General features: G+C 45.2%; 2 protein-coding genes across 3 annotated transcripts; one reads left to right on the top strand and one right to left on the bottom strand.

Annotated features, from left to right (window-relative positions):
* Positions 1 to 1201: 1201 nt before the first annotated feature.
* On the bottom strand, positions 1202 to 5636 carry LOC112901211 (protein DETOXIFICATION 16-like). Of its 2 annotated transcripts, none has more exons than XM_025970067.1 (9): positions 5483 to 5636; positions 3492 to 3763; positions 2843 to 3387; positions 2673 to 2759; positions 2543 to 2599; positions 2213 to 2451; positions 1922 to 2040; positions 1733 to 1819; positions 1202 to 1638 (listed from the first exon to the last, which is right to left on the bottom strand). In XM_025970067.1, exons 2-9 carry the CDS (start codon positions 3738 to 3740, stop codon positions 1579 to 1581), a joined length of 1443 nt encoding a protein of 480 aa, XP_025825852.1. In that variant the 5' UTR covers positions 3741 to 3763; positions 5483 to 5636; the 3' UTR covers positions 1202 to 1578. The 2 variants fall into 2 exon arrangements, with proteins under 2 accessions (XP_025825852.1, XP_025825853.1); XM_025970068.1 differs by having other exon boundaries at positions 3492 to 3757.
* Positions 5637 to 11499: 5863 nt separating this feature from the next.
* LOC112900632 (U-box domain-containing protein 9-like) lies at positions 11500 to 14522 on the top strand. The gene is made up of 2 exons (XM_025969472.1): positions 11500 to 12099; positions 13153 to 14522. The coding sequence occupies exons 1-2, from the start codon at positions 11500 to 11502 to the stop codon at positions 14275 to 14277; spliced, it is 1725 nt and encodes a 574-aa protein (XP_025825257.1). The 3' UTR covers positions 14278 to 14522.
* Positions 14523 to 16644: the final 2122 nt, after the last annotated feature.

Below are 16644 nucleotides of genomic sequence, written 5' to 3'. Positions count from 1 at the left end.
AGAAGCTTTTCTGTGTTCTGAACAGGTTACGTGGAATTTTCATTGTGAAACTTTACACCCTGCTTCTGAACAGGTTATGTGGAACAACATATCAGTGAACGTGATCAATTTTTATTTCATAAAAAAAAACGTGATCAATTTTATAGAGGCTGGGAGCCTCGACACTCCAAAACCGTGAGGAAACTAGAAGGAAACAGAGGCAGTAGCATGGCAGCCATGTTTGAAACTCAAAAACAAGTACAACTTAACGAATGTTTGCTCTCATTTGTATGATTTATTGGGCTAATAAAAGACCAAAGCCACCTACCAACGACATACATTTTAATACTGTTGGGATCACGCTATAGGCTAATCAAACAAAAAATAATGAGAGCAAAGCACGGAGAAAGATGTTGCCCAAAGCCTCTTTGTTTAGGTGCTTCAGAAGAGTCAGTTCCTAAGAACCAAGTAAGCTAAGATTAAAACTGGAATAAATCTTCTATTTGCTAGTCAAGAAGGATTTGTCGCGACAAGTAATCACATTTTTGACATTGCACATGTGATTAGAGCCACGTCACCTACAAAACCAACTAGCTTCTATTTGCTACCATACATGTGATTACTTGCACATGGTTTTGGACTAACACATTAGAGCCTCGTCACCTACAAAACCATGCCCGTCTGACCTTAAGCCCCTGTTCAATCTTTTGTAGTAAGTTTCCAACATCATCGGTCCCTCAAAATCATAATGACTTGGTTTTGATCATTCGCCTTTTGACTGGAATCAGATTCTGAGCAAAAGGCGTGCCAAGACCGATGGAATATAGTGCTGCTCATTCCACGGCGTGCCAATGCTGTAGGTGTTGCTCATTCGCCTTTTGACCCTCCTTCCCTACATCTCTGTAGTTAGTACAGCTGCTGAACTGCATCTAGTTTGCTTCTAGTACATTGTTAATTTCAACTAATATACTTGTAGGATTGCGTCCATATGCTAGCTCTTGTATTTTGATTGAAAAAGATTGGCAATGAAAAGAGCACAGTCAGTCTGGTAATGCCCTAAACCACTTTTACCTTCATATTAATACACAGAGTTGGAATCAAAATTAATTTTGAACCAGAACAGATAATTCGGATGGGAAACATGGAACCATAGAACATTGACTTCAAATAAGAACGACAACAACAGATAGTCGTTCTTAATTTAGATCATACAACCACATAATTTCACAAGTCGTAACTGAGCATTTGAACTAACATGTGTTCGCATTAAGATTCACAATCTATCCAATATCTCGCAGGTGACACGCACTTTCCGAACACCAAGCACCATGCTTACTAATGAGGTCATAATCCAGAATTTTTTAACTTTAAATATCGTTTAATCCAGCAATTACAAAATAATTCTATCATTGATATATTTCGGTACCCGTATCAGCAAATTTGACTTAAAATCAATTTTCCGCTGATGTTTCCTAGAAAATAGTGTCATTATGATGTCGTGGAGAAAAGTAGCCCCTGCCCGAGCGAGCAAGTCTTGAAGAGTTCCTTGTCAAAGTTTGTTGGCCATTGCCTCCAACAAAATCGTGTGGCTTGCGCGTTTCATGTCGTCATGTCTACTGGTAGGGATGAAATGAAAATTCTGTCCTTTGCCTTCAAAGCCTGCAGAAATGACAAAAGACCGAGGCCACGGCATGAGCAAACATGGTGATACCAAAGTATCTGGGCATGCAGGAAGTTTTGTTGATTCGCTTACTTCTTTCTCCCAGTTGCTGCACAAAGTAATTGCGAGAAGCAATAGCATCTGGACGACGAGTGCGCAGATTATTCCCAGCCAAAGTCCCTAGACATTCAAACCCTTAATTTAGAAAGGATTCTTCATCCCAACATAGTAATAAAAGTTGAAATAGAACTTATGTTAAGGGTACTTCGGGTAGTAAATTACCATTCCACCTAGATGGTAAAGGAAGGCGAAACAAAAGGCTGCTGGAATTCCAATCAGGTAGTACGCACCAAGATTAACACAAGCACCAAGCTTTTGCCACCCACAACCCCTAGCAACACCTGGGAAAATATCAAGAATCCCTTATTGTTAGTCATTCTCTAAGTGGTAATGTTCCAAAGGCAACAGATGCATTCATAATATACATGAAGATAAGATCAGATCAATGAATAATATCAGTAGGTTCACTGAATTTGCAAACTTCTGTTGTTTTAAAGTACCATCCATATTTACCTGAAAGAACACACTGCACGCAATCAAACAAGAATGACACAGCCAGGATCGGCATCATTTTGGAGATGTATTTCACTACTTCCTCCTCTGTACTGTATGCATATCCCCATAAATTGCGCACCAAAATCATAACCAGTCCGATTAATATGCCAACCACGATAGCCAGCACCATGACCACACGGGTAGCCAGACGGGCAGCTTGGGGTCGTCCAGCACCAAGCTCATTTGAAACACGGGTACTATAGGGGAAAAAAGAAACGTATCAGTGCCACAAGAATCAGTTGATCAACATGGCATGGTAAGGTTTGGGAGTGATTTGTTCAATCTGACCTGATGGCTGCACTAAGCCCAAAAGGGATCATGAACGCTAAAGAGCCTGTGTTTAAGCTGCAGAAATTGAAGCATTACAATCAAGAAAGGGCAAGCAGCATTTCAAATGTGCCGTGGAAAGTTAACTTACGAAATGGACAAAACTGATGTCTCGAGCTTTGGGTTTGGGAGAAGTCCAGAAAGAAGCACCAGAAGCTCAAATGACCACCACTCCAAACTGTGTACATGTGGTATTCAATTAAATTAGAAACAATAAATAGAAAAAAATCTATCTGCAACTAGAGGGATTCAAAAACTGACCAAACCATCAGTGCAGATGGAACACCAAGCCTCAAGAAGCTGGGGATGTCATGAAAAGCCTCCTTTGAGAACCCTCTCCAGGTGTTCTTACAGACTGGTGCAAGCCTGACGTAGATTGCCAGGATGGAGACGTTGGTCAGGTACGAAATGGCATTGGCCAAGGCAGCACCCTTGTTGCCCAGACCAATCTTGTATACCAGCAGCCAGCACACTAGCAGATGGTTAAGTGCTGTAACACCTGAGCTCAGCATCACCGGGAGGACTATGCTCTGCGTCTGCAGGAACCGGACATGGCACTGCAGTGGCCCGTACACGAACAGTGCTGGAATCATCCACCGGATGTAGCTCCCTGCTCCAGCTGCAATCTCTGGGTCCTGACCAAAGACTAGAAGGATCTGACCAGTGTACGACCAGATAACAGCAACCACAAGGCTCACCAGAGTGAGCACAAGGATGGCCCTCTGCTTGTAGATACCAAGAAGATAGTACTGCTTTGCCCCAAAGGCTTGGCCACACAGTGTGTCCAAGCTGCTTGCCATGCCAGACTGAAATGATCAAACAAAAAAAATACATCTCTGCTATTGAATTCCATATAATCATTCAGGAGGTCAAGCATATGAGAAAGGCTTTGAATTTGCATATAACATACCAATAAACTGAAGCCAGTAACACCTGCAAAGGAGGTGGCGATGGAGGCACTGGAGAGTGCAAGCTCACCAAGGTGACCAACAAACATGACAGATATCATCTGGACGATGTTCTGCAGCATCCATGCGGCGATGAGTGGCCCAGCAAGGTACAGCTGCTTTCTGACCTCAGGCAGCACCAGGTTCTCTCCCACCCCTCCGGTCTTCTGAACACCATTGCCAAGAAGGGATTCATCCATGCTTGGCATCATACACGAAACCTTACGCTCTGCTTCTGAACAAGGTATGTGATACAATGCATCAGTCAATGTGCTCAATCTTATAAAGGCTGTAAAGTAGGAAGTCTATAAGCCCTGAGGAAACAAGAAGGAAATGAAGGCTTGGCAGCCAAGTTTGACATTGGTAAACAAGCAGAACAGAACATAACAAATGATTGATCTCAATTGTCAAACATTGGAACAGAAAAGATAAAAAAATGTTAAGAATCAATACAATCAATCCTGCTCAAAAAGATTTGGAATATGGTGGTCAATGGAATTTAGGAAACACGTTGGACATTAATGGAGATAGCTTGGCACTCAAGTTAGCATGTGAGACAATAGCCTACCTAATGGAGAAGAGAGAATGCGACAGCTAAACATAAAGAACGCATGCTCAATTGGCCTGCATATGCCATTTTCTTTTGCACTACTAACCAAATGATGAAAGGTACAGGCATACACATGTAAAGAATATAAACTTGGGTAACAAATAAATAATTTTTTGGTACTTTTTATGGTTAAAAGGGGGGGTTTTATTCATTGGGCCAAAAGGGGTAGACTCAAATACGTTTACTCTTTGAACTAACACCTCAGAGTTTAGACTATTTAAACTAATGCACACTGTTGGTGTAGACTCTGATTACTCTGATTCCAAGTGCATACATCCAAACTTCATATTTGTTCGTATTCTATCATCCCCGTGTTTGACCCAGCGCCACTGAAGAATGTTTTGAGGGGTCATTTGATTAGGTAAAGAAAACATGATCAAGCTGAATTAAGTGGAAAGAGTTATTAAAAACATCCCTATCTTTTACAAACACAGCAAAGAACTGTATTTCCTCTGAACTCAGAACTTCTACCAGACATACATAAGATTCTCCTAATATGATAAAACTAAAAGAATAGAGAAAATTCCATAAACTATTCCCAACTTGACAAAATCAAGAAAGAAACTTCACACTGTTCCTCTGAACAAGATGCATGTAAACGTATTATGATAAAGCGTGATTCAGCTCTGAACAAGGCAAGGGGACAAAGATTGTGACCCCGAGAAATACTGAAGTCAAGTGCACTGAGGAAATCCACAGGAAAGAAACGAATTAACTTGGCAAGCAGGTCCAAAATATCTCACAGAAAGCGAATCCAATCAATCCACTCAATCAGGACAAGAATGTCATTTTCGCTGCAGTAGATCAATTTAAATATTTAATGAGCAATGCGATACGCACTATTGGTCAAAAGTCCACAACGTAAAGTACAAACACATGTACAAATATATGTTCCAAGAGACTAAGATAACGAAATCAATCACAAACTTCCAACATCCTGCCCGCAAGAACAAGTTCAGAGTCTGACGCCTCAAGTCCTGAGATCCATTTGTTTTCTGAAAATATGCTCTAATGAATCTCACGTGTACTGCATATCGCTAAAAAGCGCATCCACAAGATCCGGTTCCATCAACGAATGAATTGAGGACTAAGCAGCATTCGTCATGAACTGCAAAAGGAACCTGAACGCACTGGAGTTCGGTGAAAAAAGATTGAGTTCCATAATATCCATCCCTTACATGAGCCAAAGCAATGGCTCCTAATTAAGATGTGCTTCCAATTAGAATGGCCAATGGCTGGAAACTACTACGGAGCGACGGTAGCCACCATGGGATGCTAATTGAATCGGCCAATCTCCCCCCACCGCGGACGGAATTGAAGGAAGAGACAAGGCAAGAACCATACCGCAGGCACGTGGCGGCGTTGTCGCTGATTAGGACGCCATGGCGCGCGCGCCGCTGCGGCTGGGACGGCGGCCCGCCGAGGGAGAGGAGGGAGAAGGAGAGGCCCTCCTCGGACAAGGCGAACAGGGCAGCAGCGGCTACGGTGGAAGCGGGTGGTCTTCTCAAGACGCTCGGCTCGGGGCGGCGGCTTGCCTTTAATATTCAGACGAGCGACGAGGACACTCCGAGGGCGACGGCAATAGCAATTGCAACACGGCAATACCCTACCGCCCTACTCGAGTGCAAACATTGTCTTTGACGTGGGCACAATCTTTCGATTATATCATGATCTACAAAATTTGGCACTTTTTGTGATAGTCATGCAAGATGATAGTTTTTTATTGCAGCATCATTATGTTTATAATAGTAATGTATTTGTACATAGGAGTATATTAAGCAAGATCAATAATATATTTTCCAGGTGGAAAGCATAGCTCTTATGCAATATGCGGAGTACATAAAAAAGTCGAGAAAGAAAAGTATATCTCACTACTCCAACAATCCACTCTGTCAGCTTACAAATTTTCATTTCATTTTACTCCTCAAACTATTTAACACGGATCAGAGCAGCACTTGAAAAAACTTTTGTCCTTTTATTTTTCATGTTAAAGTTGAATTTCCCATTCATACTGTGTAGGCCGATGAAAAGGTCTATTTTACTATTCAAACTGTTCTATTTGTCTACATAGACCCTCTACATAAGTCCAACACATCTAACTTGAATTTACTACTAGTGAAATTTGAAAAAAAAAATGATTTCTCCTCGTACAAGTTGTATTTAGGTTGAACTTTCTATTGGTGATAGTTTACACTTTACACTATACTTTATAATACAAAAAGACCATAATTTTTTAAACATTTTCATAGGTTTACAAGTACCTAATATTGGCTTAAAAGCTTGAAACATAATCATAAAAATTCTAGCATAGATTACAGGGGCATCCATCACCACACTGGTTTGAATTAAAGCCCAACTTGCAAGAGTAAAAACGGAAAAAGAAAAAAAAAAGATATCATTAGGCAATGCATTGACCTAGCTTTTTTTTTCTTGCAACGACCTAGTTTAAATAGCTTGGAGGAGTAAAACAAATCGAGAATTTGTGGAGGGAGTCAAGTGTATAAAGTTAATGGAACAAAGTAGTAAAATTGAATTTTTCATTCAATAACAACACCATAATTATTTAGGTTTTTAACCTGAATACAGTCCTTTTGATGGTGACAAATTCAATCTCTTTGCTTTCCTTAAATCACGCATAGCATGGGCACAACCTCATCAGTAGTGGCAGTATGCACTAGCCTTTTATATCTTGTGCTAGTGGCATGACACAGCAAGGAGCGTATTACGCGGAAGTTGGGGAGGATGCTAACCGTTGCTCAAAGTCATCGTCTTTTTATTTAGAGAATACAATTGCCTATAGCTAATTTTTCAAAAGAAAAATAAAATTGATTGCAAATAAATATCTTTACATCAAACGATATATATGTTGTTTGATGCTCTGCATAGTGTTTGCATATCGCAAATCATCATGGTTCTCAAAAGTTGCACACTCTTCTGCAAGAAAACCCCAGAATTTAGGGCTTATTGGGATCACAAGTACTTGCATCGCGCGGGGGGAGGGGGGTGGTCCAAAATTCCTATTAGTGTTCAATTGCTTTGGGGGGGGGGGGGGGGGGGGCGGCGGGAAATCCAAATTCCTAATAGTGTTCAATTGCTCACGGTTTAGAATTGCAGGATTGCATTGTACATGGAACTCGGATCATGCCTCTAGTGCTCTCTTCATAGTTCAACATGGCTGGGAATCCAAATTCCTAATAGTGTTCAATTGCTCGCGGTTTAGGATTGCAGGATTGCATTGTACACAGAACTCGGATCATGTCTCCAGTGCTCTCTTCACAATCAGCTTGGCTCTATATATTTTTAGCTCAAAATTGTATAAGATTAGAATCCGGCCCTTAAATTATTAAGACTAAAATTTAAGATCTTTACCATCCCTAACTATATCTGGATATAGTTTGGTTTCAAAGAAACTCCTCAAGATATTGTGTGCCTCTTTTTCATTGGGATAGAGGTTGCTCAACCGTTTTCAGGTGCTCCGACTTCATAAGCAGCTCGTGAGAGCTGTTGCCGACTACGATATCAGATGATTTATCATGTAGAAGCTACCTTTCTACATTTTTTTCGAACACGCAGAAGAGCTGCGCTACCAGGGGCGGAGCTACGTTGCAACTTCGGGGTGCGGCCGCACTTAGAAAAAATACAGAATCACTTGCAACTTTAGATTTTCACCATGTTCCTTCAGTATTATTTTCCTCTGGGGCCGTCCCTGCCGTTCATTCCCTCGCGCTCCTTCTTGCGATTTCTGCATGGTTGCTTGTTTATTCCGGTGTCCAGTCGTACTATCGACGGGGCCAGCTACGTTTGTACGTCTTGATCTATTTGTCGCTTGTCTTCCGCTGACGGTTTGGTCTTCGTGGGTGCTGTTTTACTGTTGCACGGGTTGGTCTGTTATTTATATATGTCTGCTGTAGCATTTGGCCTGGCTCTCTCTATGTTGAATATTTGATCCATTTCTAGCTGCAGCTGAGTGTGTTCGGTCCCTACTGACAAGCGACAACTGCAGCAGCGATTGATTTTTCGATTTGTGTTGTTCGCCTTCAGCAGCAAGCCGCCAATTTGTGGAGCTCCGGTGTCGATTGTGCTGTTATTTTGATACAAACAAGATGTTGTTGAGAATATTTAGTTATTTAATTATGATATGTCTTAATTTGTGTAAAACTTTATAAAACTACGATACGACAGTTTGTATGCTAGCGTGCCTTGGAATTGTATTGTGTGAGAGCGTAGGTGATTTAAGTGCCTATTTTGTGAGATTCTATTTTGTTATAGTTCAAATATATTGTAGTTACATTAAATTTAATTTATAAGAATAGTTAAACATAACTGTAAACCATTTTCATGACATGAAATGTTGGAATCCATTATGATTTTCCTTTATTTTGCTCCGAGAGAAATTTTTCGCTGTAAGTTTAATATGTTAGTTTTTTATGTATGTTAATTGAATTCAATATTGAGCAGTATGTCTAGCAGCAACTTCATAAAGATGAATAAGTTAATAGATATGACCAGAATAAGTGCATACCGATGATCAGACAGAGCATTTTTGTAATTTTCTACCTGTAGTTGTTTTGGTATTGGGGTACAAATTATTACTCCTTTGTTTGTGTGTTTTACCCAGTCACAAAATGAATTGCTGCTACTTTAGAAACATATTTACATATGCTTTATATGTCTATTATCTCCTTGGTATGTCTATTTTTCTTCTAAAAATTTTGTTCTAATTTGTGGCTTTCGTCTTCTTTTTTTCAGCTGAAATTTACTTTCCACCAAACTGTTAGAGGATGTAGGTTTGTTAATATTTGCTTGGTTTATGCAAATTTATGTGCAAAGTAATTGAATTTAAAACCTGATGTTCTTTCCAACAAGTAATCATAGTTTCAACTCCATTTTTATGTGCAAAGTTTTGAATTTAAAACCTGATGTTCTCTGTCCAGATCTTTGTGAAAGCTTGAAGCTATTTTGTATGTATGAATGACAACATCATAATTGAAAGACTAGATAGATATATTTTCTACCTTTGTATTGAGTTCCCCTCAATTGATATTTTGGCTCATTGTTGTGTTCTATGGGATTTGTTACTATCTGAGCCTTTTGTTCTACTTTATGTAAAGATAACAGTACATAAATAATATTTGTTGGCGACAAAAAGTTTGTTACCAGGTTTTGGATGTGTATCCATTAGTGTTTGCTCGGTTTTGAATGTCGACAGATTTTTTGTTGCCAAATTTGTCATTTTTTCTTTGCTTAGGTGTCAGCTTCTAATTTGTCAAAAAAATTGATAGATATGGACAACCAATATCTGTCGATGACTAGGTAGTCCCAAAAAATGTACATAAATTTATAGCATTATGAAAATGAAAAGCGGCAAAAAAGAATAAAACTTCCAAAAAAACAAAGTCTGAGGGTCTTGGGGGATCGGTTGCTAGGAGCTCTTGGCGATCGTGCACTAGAAATCCCTAAAGGAGAAAATATCTAAAGGTGCTAAACAATTCACTAAATCCGAATTTAACAGCCTCAATTTTGAAATTTTGTGAAAATTATGGTAATTTGTTTAAACTTGCATGTGGTCATACCTCTTGCAATTATAAACATATTTTTTCTATATACTTCTCCAAGCCATTTTCATTTATTTATGAATAATTAAATTCATCTCACAGTTGAAATGTAGTTTGATTTCTCCGAGAATCCTTGGAATTCTATAGAATCCAGGTGATGTATTAAAAATTTATAGCTGGCCATAATTTGCAAAACGTGGCTGGATTTACAACGCACCATTTTCTCTCTCTTTTTTATAAGTGATAGAATAGAAGCAGAAAGTCACTACCGGTCCTCAAATTTGGGTTAGCGTGTCATCTCGGTCCCCAAATTTTTAAAATGCACATTTAGATCCTCAAACTTGCTAATCATAACACGTGAAGTCCAAATCATCATTTTTAAATTATAAATTGGAGGTGTTCAACTTATATGGAGCTTAAATGTGAGTTTAAATTTTATTTTTAAAATTTTCTGCTCAACTCTTATATTTTCTAATTTTTTCCAAAATTCTGTTTCAAAACTTTATGCTGAACATTTTTCTTTCCAATATTTCCTCCAAAATTTGTTTTTTTATTTTTTACGTTTTACAAATTTGATCGTATGAGTTTTTTTGGTTTACAATCTTTTTTATACAAATCTTTTGTATTTAAATATATTTGTAAAATTGGTATGAATTATTTTTGTGCATATATAGTTTTTTCGATTTAGTTTAAATAACTATGATTTGAACCTCACACGATATGATTATTAAGTTTATGGATCTAAATATATATTTTGAAAATTTAGGGATCGGAATGACACCTTACGCTAAGTTCGAGAACCGGCTGTGATATATCTGGGGCAAGCTCAGATGTGACCTTAAGCTCAGTGTGCGTTGCGATCCAGGCCTGCGAGCATTTGGCGTGTCGGGCTAAGCTCACATGTAAGTATACTTATATTATAGCAGCAGTCTAGTGGATTACTAGGTCGGATCGTTGAAGAAACCGTTTATTCCCATATCTCTCTCGTGTTCTTCCTTCTCTCTCTAGTTCTTCTATACATGTTTTCACCTACACTACGAACTGTACATGCATGTTTTCACCTCGTTCTATATAGACTAATAATACGGTGAACTTGTCAAGTACTAATGTGGCTAAGCCAGACCATGTCATTAGCAAGTATAATTGTCGTGCTGAACTACGCTCACTTGACGCTGGATCACCCCATTTCTTGCTGGAAAAGGATGCTGCATTGACAGACAGACGCCTTCGTCTTGCTGACACCCAAGCCTGACAACGGCTCAGTGGGCGGCCACGATTTGCCCTGCCCTCCTCCATAAATCCCGCCGGCACGCCGCAACGGCCCTCCTCCAATTCGCCCCCGCGCCCCTTGCCGCCAAAAGCCGTAACAACCAAATCCCCAAACCCCTTTCTCTCTCTCTCCCCCTCCCTCTCCTCCCCCGGCCATCGGCCAAGAAGAGGCCAGGAGCGCAAGAAGCTGCAGCGCCGCCCATGGACTGGTCGGAGGAGGGGTTCGACGAGGAGGAGCAGCCGTCGCTGCGCAGGCGGCGGGGCGCGAGGCCGCGTTCCCCGACCGGAGGCCGGCCCTCGCCTGACCCGGGCGCCCAGGCCTCGGGGTCGAGGTCGCCATCTCCCCCGCGTGGCGCCCCGACCCCGGCGCGCCCGAGGTCGCCCTCGCCGCCCCGCGTCGGGATCGTGGCGACGAGGTTGGGCAGCTCGGTGCGGACGACCCGGAGGTCGTCGCCGCCGCCAAGAACGCCCGCCGCCGATGCCGCCCCGGGCGGCGGCGGCGGGGAGGACACCGGCGTCGAGGAGATCATCGCCAAGATGAGGGAGGGGCTCCCCGCGCCCGCCGCGGCGCAGGATGACGCCGAGACGAGCGCCGCGGGCTCCTCTGGTTCTGGAGGAGGAGGAGGAGGCGAGGCGGACGAGGAGGAGGACGGCCCGGGGGGCTTCATCGGCTTCTCGTTCCAGGAGCTCGAGGCGCCGCCGGGCGTCGACGGGGCCGAGGTTCTTGACGCCTTCGCCGGCTCCGAGGAGGCGAGGAAGGCCAAGGCCGCGGCCGAGTTCTTGGAGGCCACCATGGGCGCCAACACCGGGCCCAGGACCGAGGCGATCAAGATGGAGCTCGTCGCCAACGGCCGGGTGCTCGACCTCGAGGGGCTGGAGCGGTGGATGCGCAGGACGGAGGCGGTCTCCGAGCTGGAGTGGTTCACGGGCCTGTGCTGCGACGAGGCGAACCCGGTGCCGCAGATCGAGCTCTTCGAGTGCGTGTTCCGGGCCCTGGGGAACGCGTCGTCCGGCGAGCTGCACCACGGCGCCGACGCCAGGAGGCGCTGGATTGGCTCGGTGGTCGTGCCCCAGTTCGTCGTCTGCCCCATCTCCAACAAGGTCATGGAGAATCCGGTCGTCATCGCCTCCGGAAAGGTGCCCTGAATCTTTCGCCTGCTTTGTTTTTTCATTTTAAGTTCTTATCCTGATCCTAATTCTGTGATGCGATTTTCTGTTCTGGGCGCCTGTTCGTGGAGAATTTCTGCTTGTTTCGTAGTGTTGGATAACAAATATATTTCCTTGGATCTTGGCACAACAGTCTGGACTGATTGCAATTCTGATGATCTTGGACATGTTCAGGTTTTGTGTGTGTTAGAGAAGCTACTCTGAAGTTAGCAGTTGGATTCATTGCAATGTGCCAATCTGAAAATTTAGCTATGTCTGAAATCATATCAGTAAAATCTTGGAAGATCTACACTAAAGATTTTCTAGTTGTTTCATGGTGTTCGACCAGAACCATTTTCTTGGATCTTGCAATCAGTTCAGATTCTGAAAAATGTTGCATGTCTGAATTTGCTGTGGTTTACTATTAGCTAGAGAAATAATTTCTGACGGCAGCACTATTGTTTTAGGAAAATCCATGACGCTGTTGTCTGTACATATTCAAGAATTGCTTCGACATTGCTTCGACTCTGTCAGGTCACAACACGCAATTTATTTTCACAACAGCTAGTTTCCACTATGAAATGTTGTTTTAAGTTGTTGTGTCAACCTGTTAGGGTATCCTATGCTGTGAGTTTGTATCACAGGCATTTATGGATCATAGGACGCCCCAAGGATCAAAGATCTTTTACTCCTGTATATTTTGATTTTTAGAAACACAATCTCAATGTGTGCTCTGTAGGTCGCCATCACTATCTGTTTCAGTTTTCAGTAAAAAATGGAACATGCCACCTGATTTTGATCAGATAAGTTTATTTGCCATTGCCTTGCACACTGTTTGGTCGATCTAATCAGAGCAATTTTGCCTATTTTGTTCATATGCAATTGTTAATGTTACACATCTATCAGTTATCTTTCCTGATTACTGTTACTACTCTTACTATTTTGCTTAGTTTCAGTTACTGAACAGTAACTTCATTATGTTCTTCTAAACTTCATTTCTTGCTGGATTCAAATCTCTGATTGCAAACTCTTCCGTGGCTGCAGACAGTTGATCGTTCAGCACTGGAGGAATGGTGGAAGGAGCACAGACGCATCTGCCCCATCACCGGCGAGGTTCTGACGCACGCCATGTTCATCCCCAACATCCTCATCAAACTCTGCATCGAGCGCTGGCGTGCAGCAAACAAAATTCCAGGCGTGACGGCAGCCGCAGATCCACCTGCGATTTCCCCCGAGGTGGAAGCCCTGTTCATGCAAGTCACCCTGATGCCTCACTCCCCTAGAAGCTCCAAAGAAGTTCGCGACGCGCTGTTTCTCCTCCACGATCTGCTCAACGAGGAGAGCTCAGCCGTGCACCTGATCGGCAGCCACCCCGGGACGATCGCGAAGCTCGCTTCCGTCCTGCAGGAGACGTGCCTGGACCCCGACCCTGAACTGGACGACATCATCGTCGGGGTCATGGCGAAGGCGGCGTCCTACGGCCCCAACAAGGCGGTGTTCGGAGACGACTGGTACGCCATCCCGGTGCTGATCGCGAGGGCACTCCTGGGGCCAGTGCCGATGCGAGCCAGGTGCGCCCACATCCTCGGGCTCCTGGCCGACGACTACTACAACAAGATCAAGATCGGCGAGCTCGGAGGCTTCGCGCCGCTGATCGAGCTGCTCCGCGTCGGAGACAAAGGCGTGAAGACGACGGCGGCGAGGGCGATCGCCAGCCTGTGCGAAGCCAGGGAGAACCGGAGCAGGTTCCAGCGGGAGGGGGTGGTGGACGCCGCCATCTCGGCGCTGCGGAGCGACGGCCTCATGGTTGAGGCCGAGGCCATCCTGCTGCAGACTACAGACTCGTACCATGACGTGGAGGAGGTCATCTTCAAGCTCCGAGCATTCCAGGGCGACGAGATGTGCCAGAAGATGGCCACGCGCCTTTGGAGAACCTTCGTTCTGACTAACCCAGAAGACAAGCGCGACGTCGTCCCTTCTATGCCGGCCTCGAAGGAGATTTGGGAGGAGGCTTGGACGTCAGAAGCTGAGAGGTCGTCGGCCTCCTCGGAGGGGTCTGCCGCCAATGAGAAGGCCCTGAGAAAGCAGATCAAGCAAGACGTCAAACTCATCGTCTCGTGGCTACAGAAGAGGTGCTACTTCCCCCGGACGTACAGGTACAGGGATTGACCATTGCCTGGCATGGCAGGCGAACTTGACTGGATGTAGCTGTTTCTTGACTTGGCAGGATACATTTCCTCCTGTGTCCATGGCAGTAGCTCAGCTGAAGCTAGATAGTGACCCTGAAATTCCTCTGAATGTCAAGCTAATGGTTAGTAGGATTTGGACGTGCTTGCTGTAGAACTGTAGAAGCCTCGGGGTTCAGGATGTTCAGTTTTGTGACTCTAGTCAAAGGTAATTTTGGCAATTTTGGAGGCCGGTGCTTGTCATGATATGCAGGCTGTTTTGGTTGTCATTCTGATTGAGTTTCAAGCAGGGAGAGGCTGCTAGGCCTTTTTGGTTTTACTGCAACGTTTCAAACTTTAATAGTCATACTACCGACATGTCGAATGTCAGGGATCGGATAAAATCAGTTTGTTTTGAAATTGTCATCATTGTAGATTTTTCAGTTGGGACGGGCCAGTTTTCTGAGGGAGTGAAGTGGCTTCTGCGCGTCTGAAGTAATTTTGCTGTTTGATCAGTGGATGCTGTGGGAGAAGTCGAGGACGTTCAGATCTGACATTGTGTACGGCACACGCAGCTTGAGTGTGGGGTTCAAGAGGAGTTTGCTTCACCGCCTGGCTACCATTGCAACATGCGGCTCGCCTTGATTCTTAACAAGTGCGAATCACTCATGAGACCGACCGACCAAAGGTTCTCAGCTTAGTCTTAGTTCCTTCACGTATTTACAGTGTGTGCGTACCATCAGGTGCCAGCCTGACGACAGACTTTTAACATGAACGCTGGCTACTTGGTCAATTCGTGTGCCACGCATACTGGCCGTGCACAAAATTTGGGTTTCCACTAGCTAGTGTTGCGGCGGCCGGGGGACGTACTTGCGCGCCCACAGGTGCCGCCCGTTCACCATCAGCTTCACCAGCGGCCGGCCGCCGAGCACCGCCGCGGCCGTCGCCGCGCGCCGGAACACCACACGCCCGTACGTCGGCGCCTCCCCCGCCGGCGTCTTCTCCATCATCACCTTCGCCACGCAGTCGTCGCCCCACCTCCTGTATTGTACGACACAGCCGCAAGTGTTACATCTAGACATACACGCCTTGATAATGTCAGTCTGAAATGATCACGTAATCGGATACAGGATAGCCGAACAATGCAACACATCTTCTGTAAACAGATTACAGAAGAATGTGGGGAAAATTTCCGCTTACCTTTCATTCAATTGCGTAATATAAATTCAAATGTATCAAACTGGTCAATTCAATTGTCCCATGCTGCAATGCTGATGACACTAAAAGTTGCAAAATTGCCACTTAAATTTTGTCCTAGAGGCGTTTCTACAAATTCTAAGTTTTTCAAATCGTAGTTAAAATAGCTTCAGGCTAGTAAGCAAGGAATGTGCGAACAATGAGTACACAGATTTGCAAAATGCCGATACAAAGTAGTATTAAAATGTTAGTGTCAAGAATGTTGAGAATTATTTTGTCAAAAGGGAAATGCTGGAATTAGCTCATAAATGCATGAACTCCCAACTACTAATTGGTCAAAGATTAATGATTATGGCATGCATGTACTGCGATTGCTTTGAGAGTTGTTGCTACGTACTCAGTGAAGAACTCCTCGACCTCCACGCGCGTTAATGGGAACCCTTTGGAGAACGTGATGAACAGCGACCGGCCGTCCTCCTCCTCCTCCGGCGCCGGCGCCGCCCTCACCGATGCGCCGTGCACACGATACGGCGCGGCCAGCTCCGCGGGGAGAGCGCCCGTGCCTCCGCCCTCCTCGTGCCGCCGCAGGGTCGCGTGCAGCCGGTCGTCGAACACCAGCGCCCCGACGCCGCCGAGGACCTCCGCGACGCCACGACGCGTGGCTTCGGCCGCCGCCGGGGCCGGGCCGCAGGACGCGAGGAGCCGGCGGCGCACGCAGGGGTCGTCGTCCTCGTCGGCCTCGCCGCACAGGAGCGAGAGGAGCGGCGGCGTCGGCAGCGCCCCGGCACCGCAAGAGGCGGCGCCGTGGAGGAGGGCGGCGCGGGCCTCGCCCACGAGCCGCGCGGCGGCGGCCGGGGTGCGGACCAGGACGGGCACGCGGGAGACGGCGTCGACGCCGGCGCGGCGGTGGAGCCACATGAGGAGCGCGACGGCGTCGCGGGCGGGGCGGCGCCCGGCGCCCAGAGAGAGCAGGTGCTCGTAGGCGGCGCGGTCGACGCGGTGGAACGCGAGGACGTCATGCACGGTCGGCTCCATGGCCGCCAGGGTGGTGAGCGAGTGGGCCCAGCGGCAACTGTTGGGGGGAGAGCAGCAGCGTCAGCGTGGCTGGGGATGTCAAGAGTCCGGTAATGTAAAATAGTCATAGACCCGTGTGGGCCAAGTACTTGGGTTGATC

Source organism: Panicum hallii, chromosome 7, assembly GCF_002211085.1.
Source record: "Panicum hallii strain FIL2 chromosome 7, PHallii_v3.1, whole genome shotgun sequence".
Lineage (NCBI taxonomy): Eukaryota > Viridiplantae > Streptophyta > Magnoliopsida > Poales > Poaceae > Panicum > Panicum hallii.
The sequence above is the reverse complement of the archived record's forward strand: the minus strand, read 5'-3'. Positions and strand labels throughout refer to the sequence as shown.

Coding starts and splice junctions, on each gene's coding strand:
- LOC112900632 (XM_025969472.1), top strand. CDS start 11,500: ATGAGGGAGGGGCTCCCCGCGCCCGCCGCGGCGCAGGATGACGCCGAG. Junction 12,100..13,152: donor TCGTCATCGCCTCCGGAAAG/GTGCCCTGAATC, acceptor CCGTGGCTGCAG/ACAGTTGATCGTTCAGCACT.
- LOC112901211 (XM_025970067.1), bottom strand. CDS start 3,740: ATGATGCCAAGCATGGATGAATCCCTTCTTGGCAATGGTGTTCAGAAG. Junction 3,388..3,491: donor TTACTGGCTTCAGTTTATTG/GTATGTTATATG, acceptor TGATCATTTCAG/TCTGGCATGGCAAGCAGCTT. Junction 2,760..2,842: donor CCATCTGCACTGATGGTTTG/GTCAGTTTTTGA, acceptor ACATGTACACAG/TTTGGAGTGGTGGTCATTTG.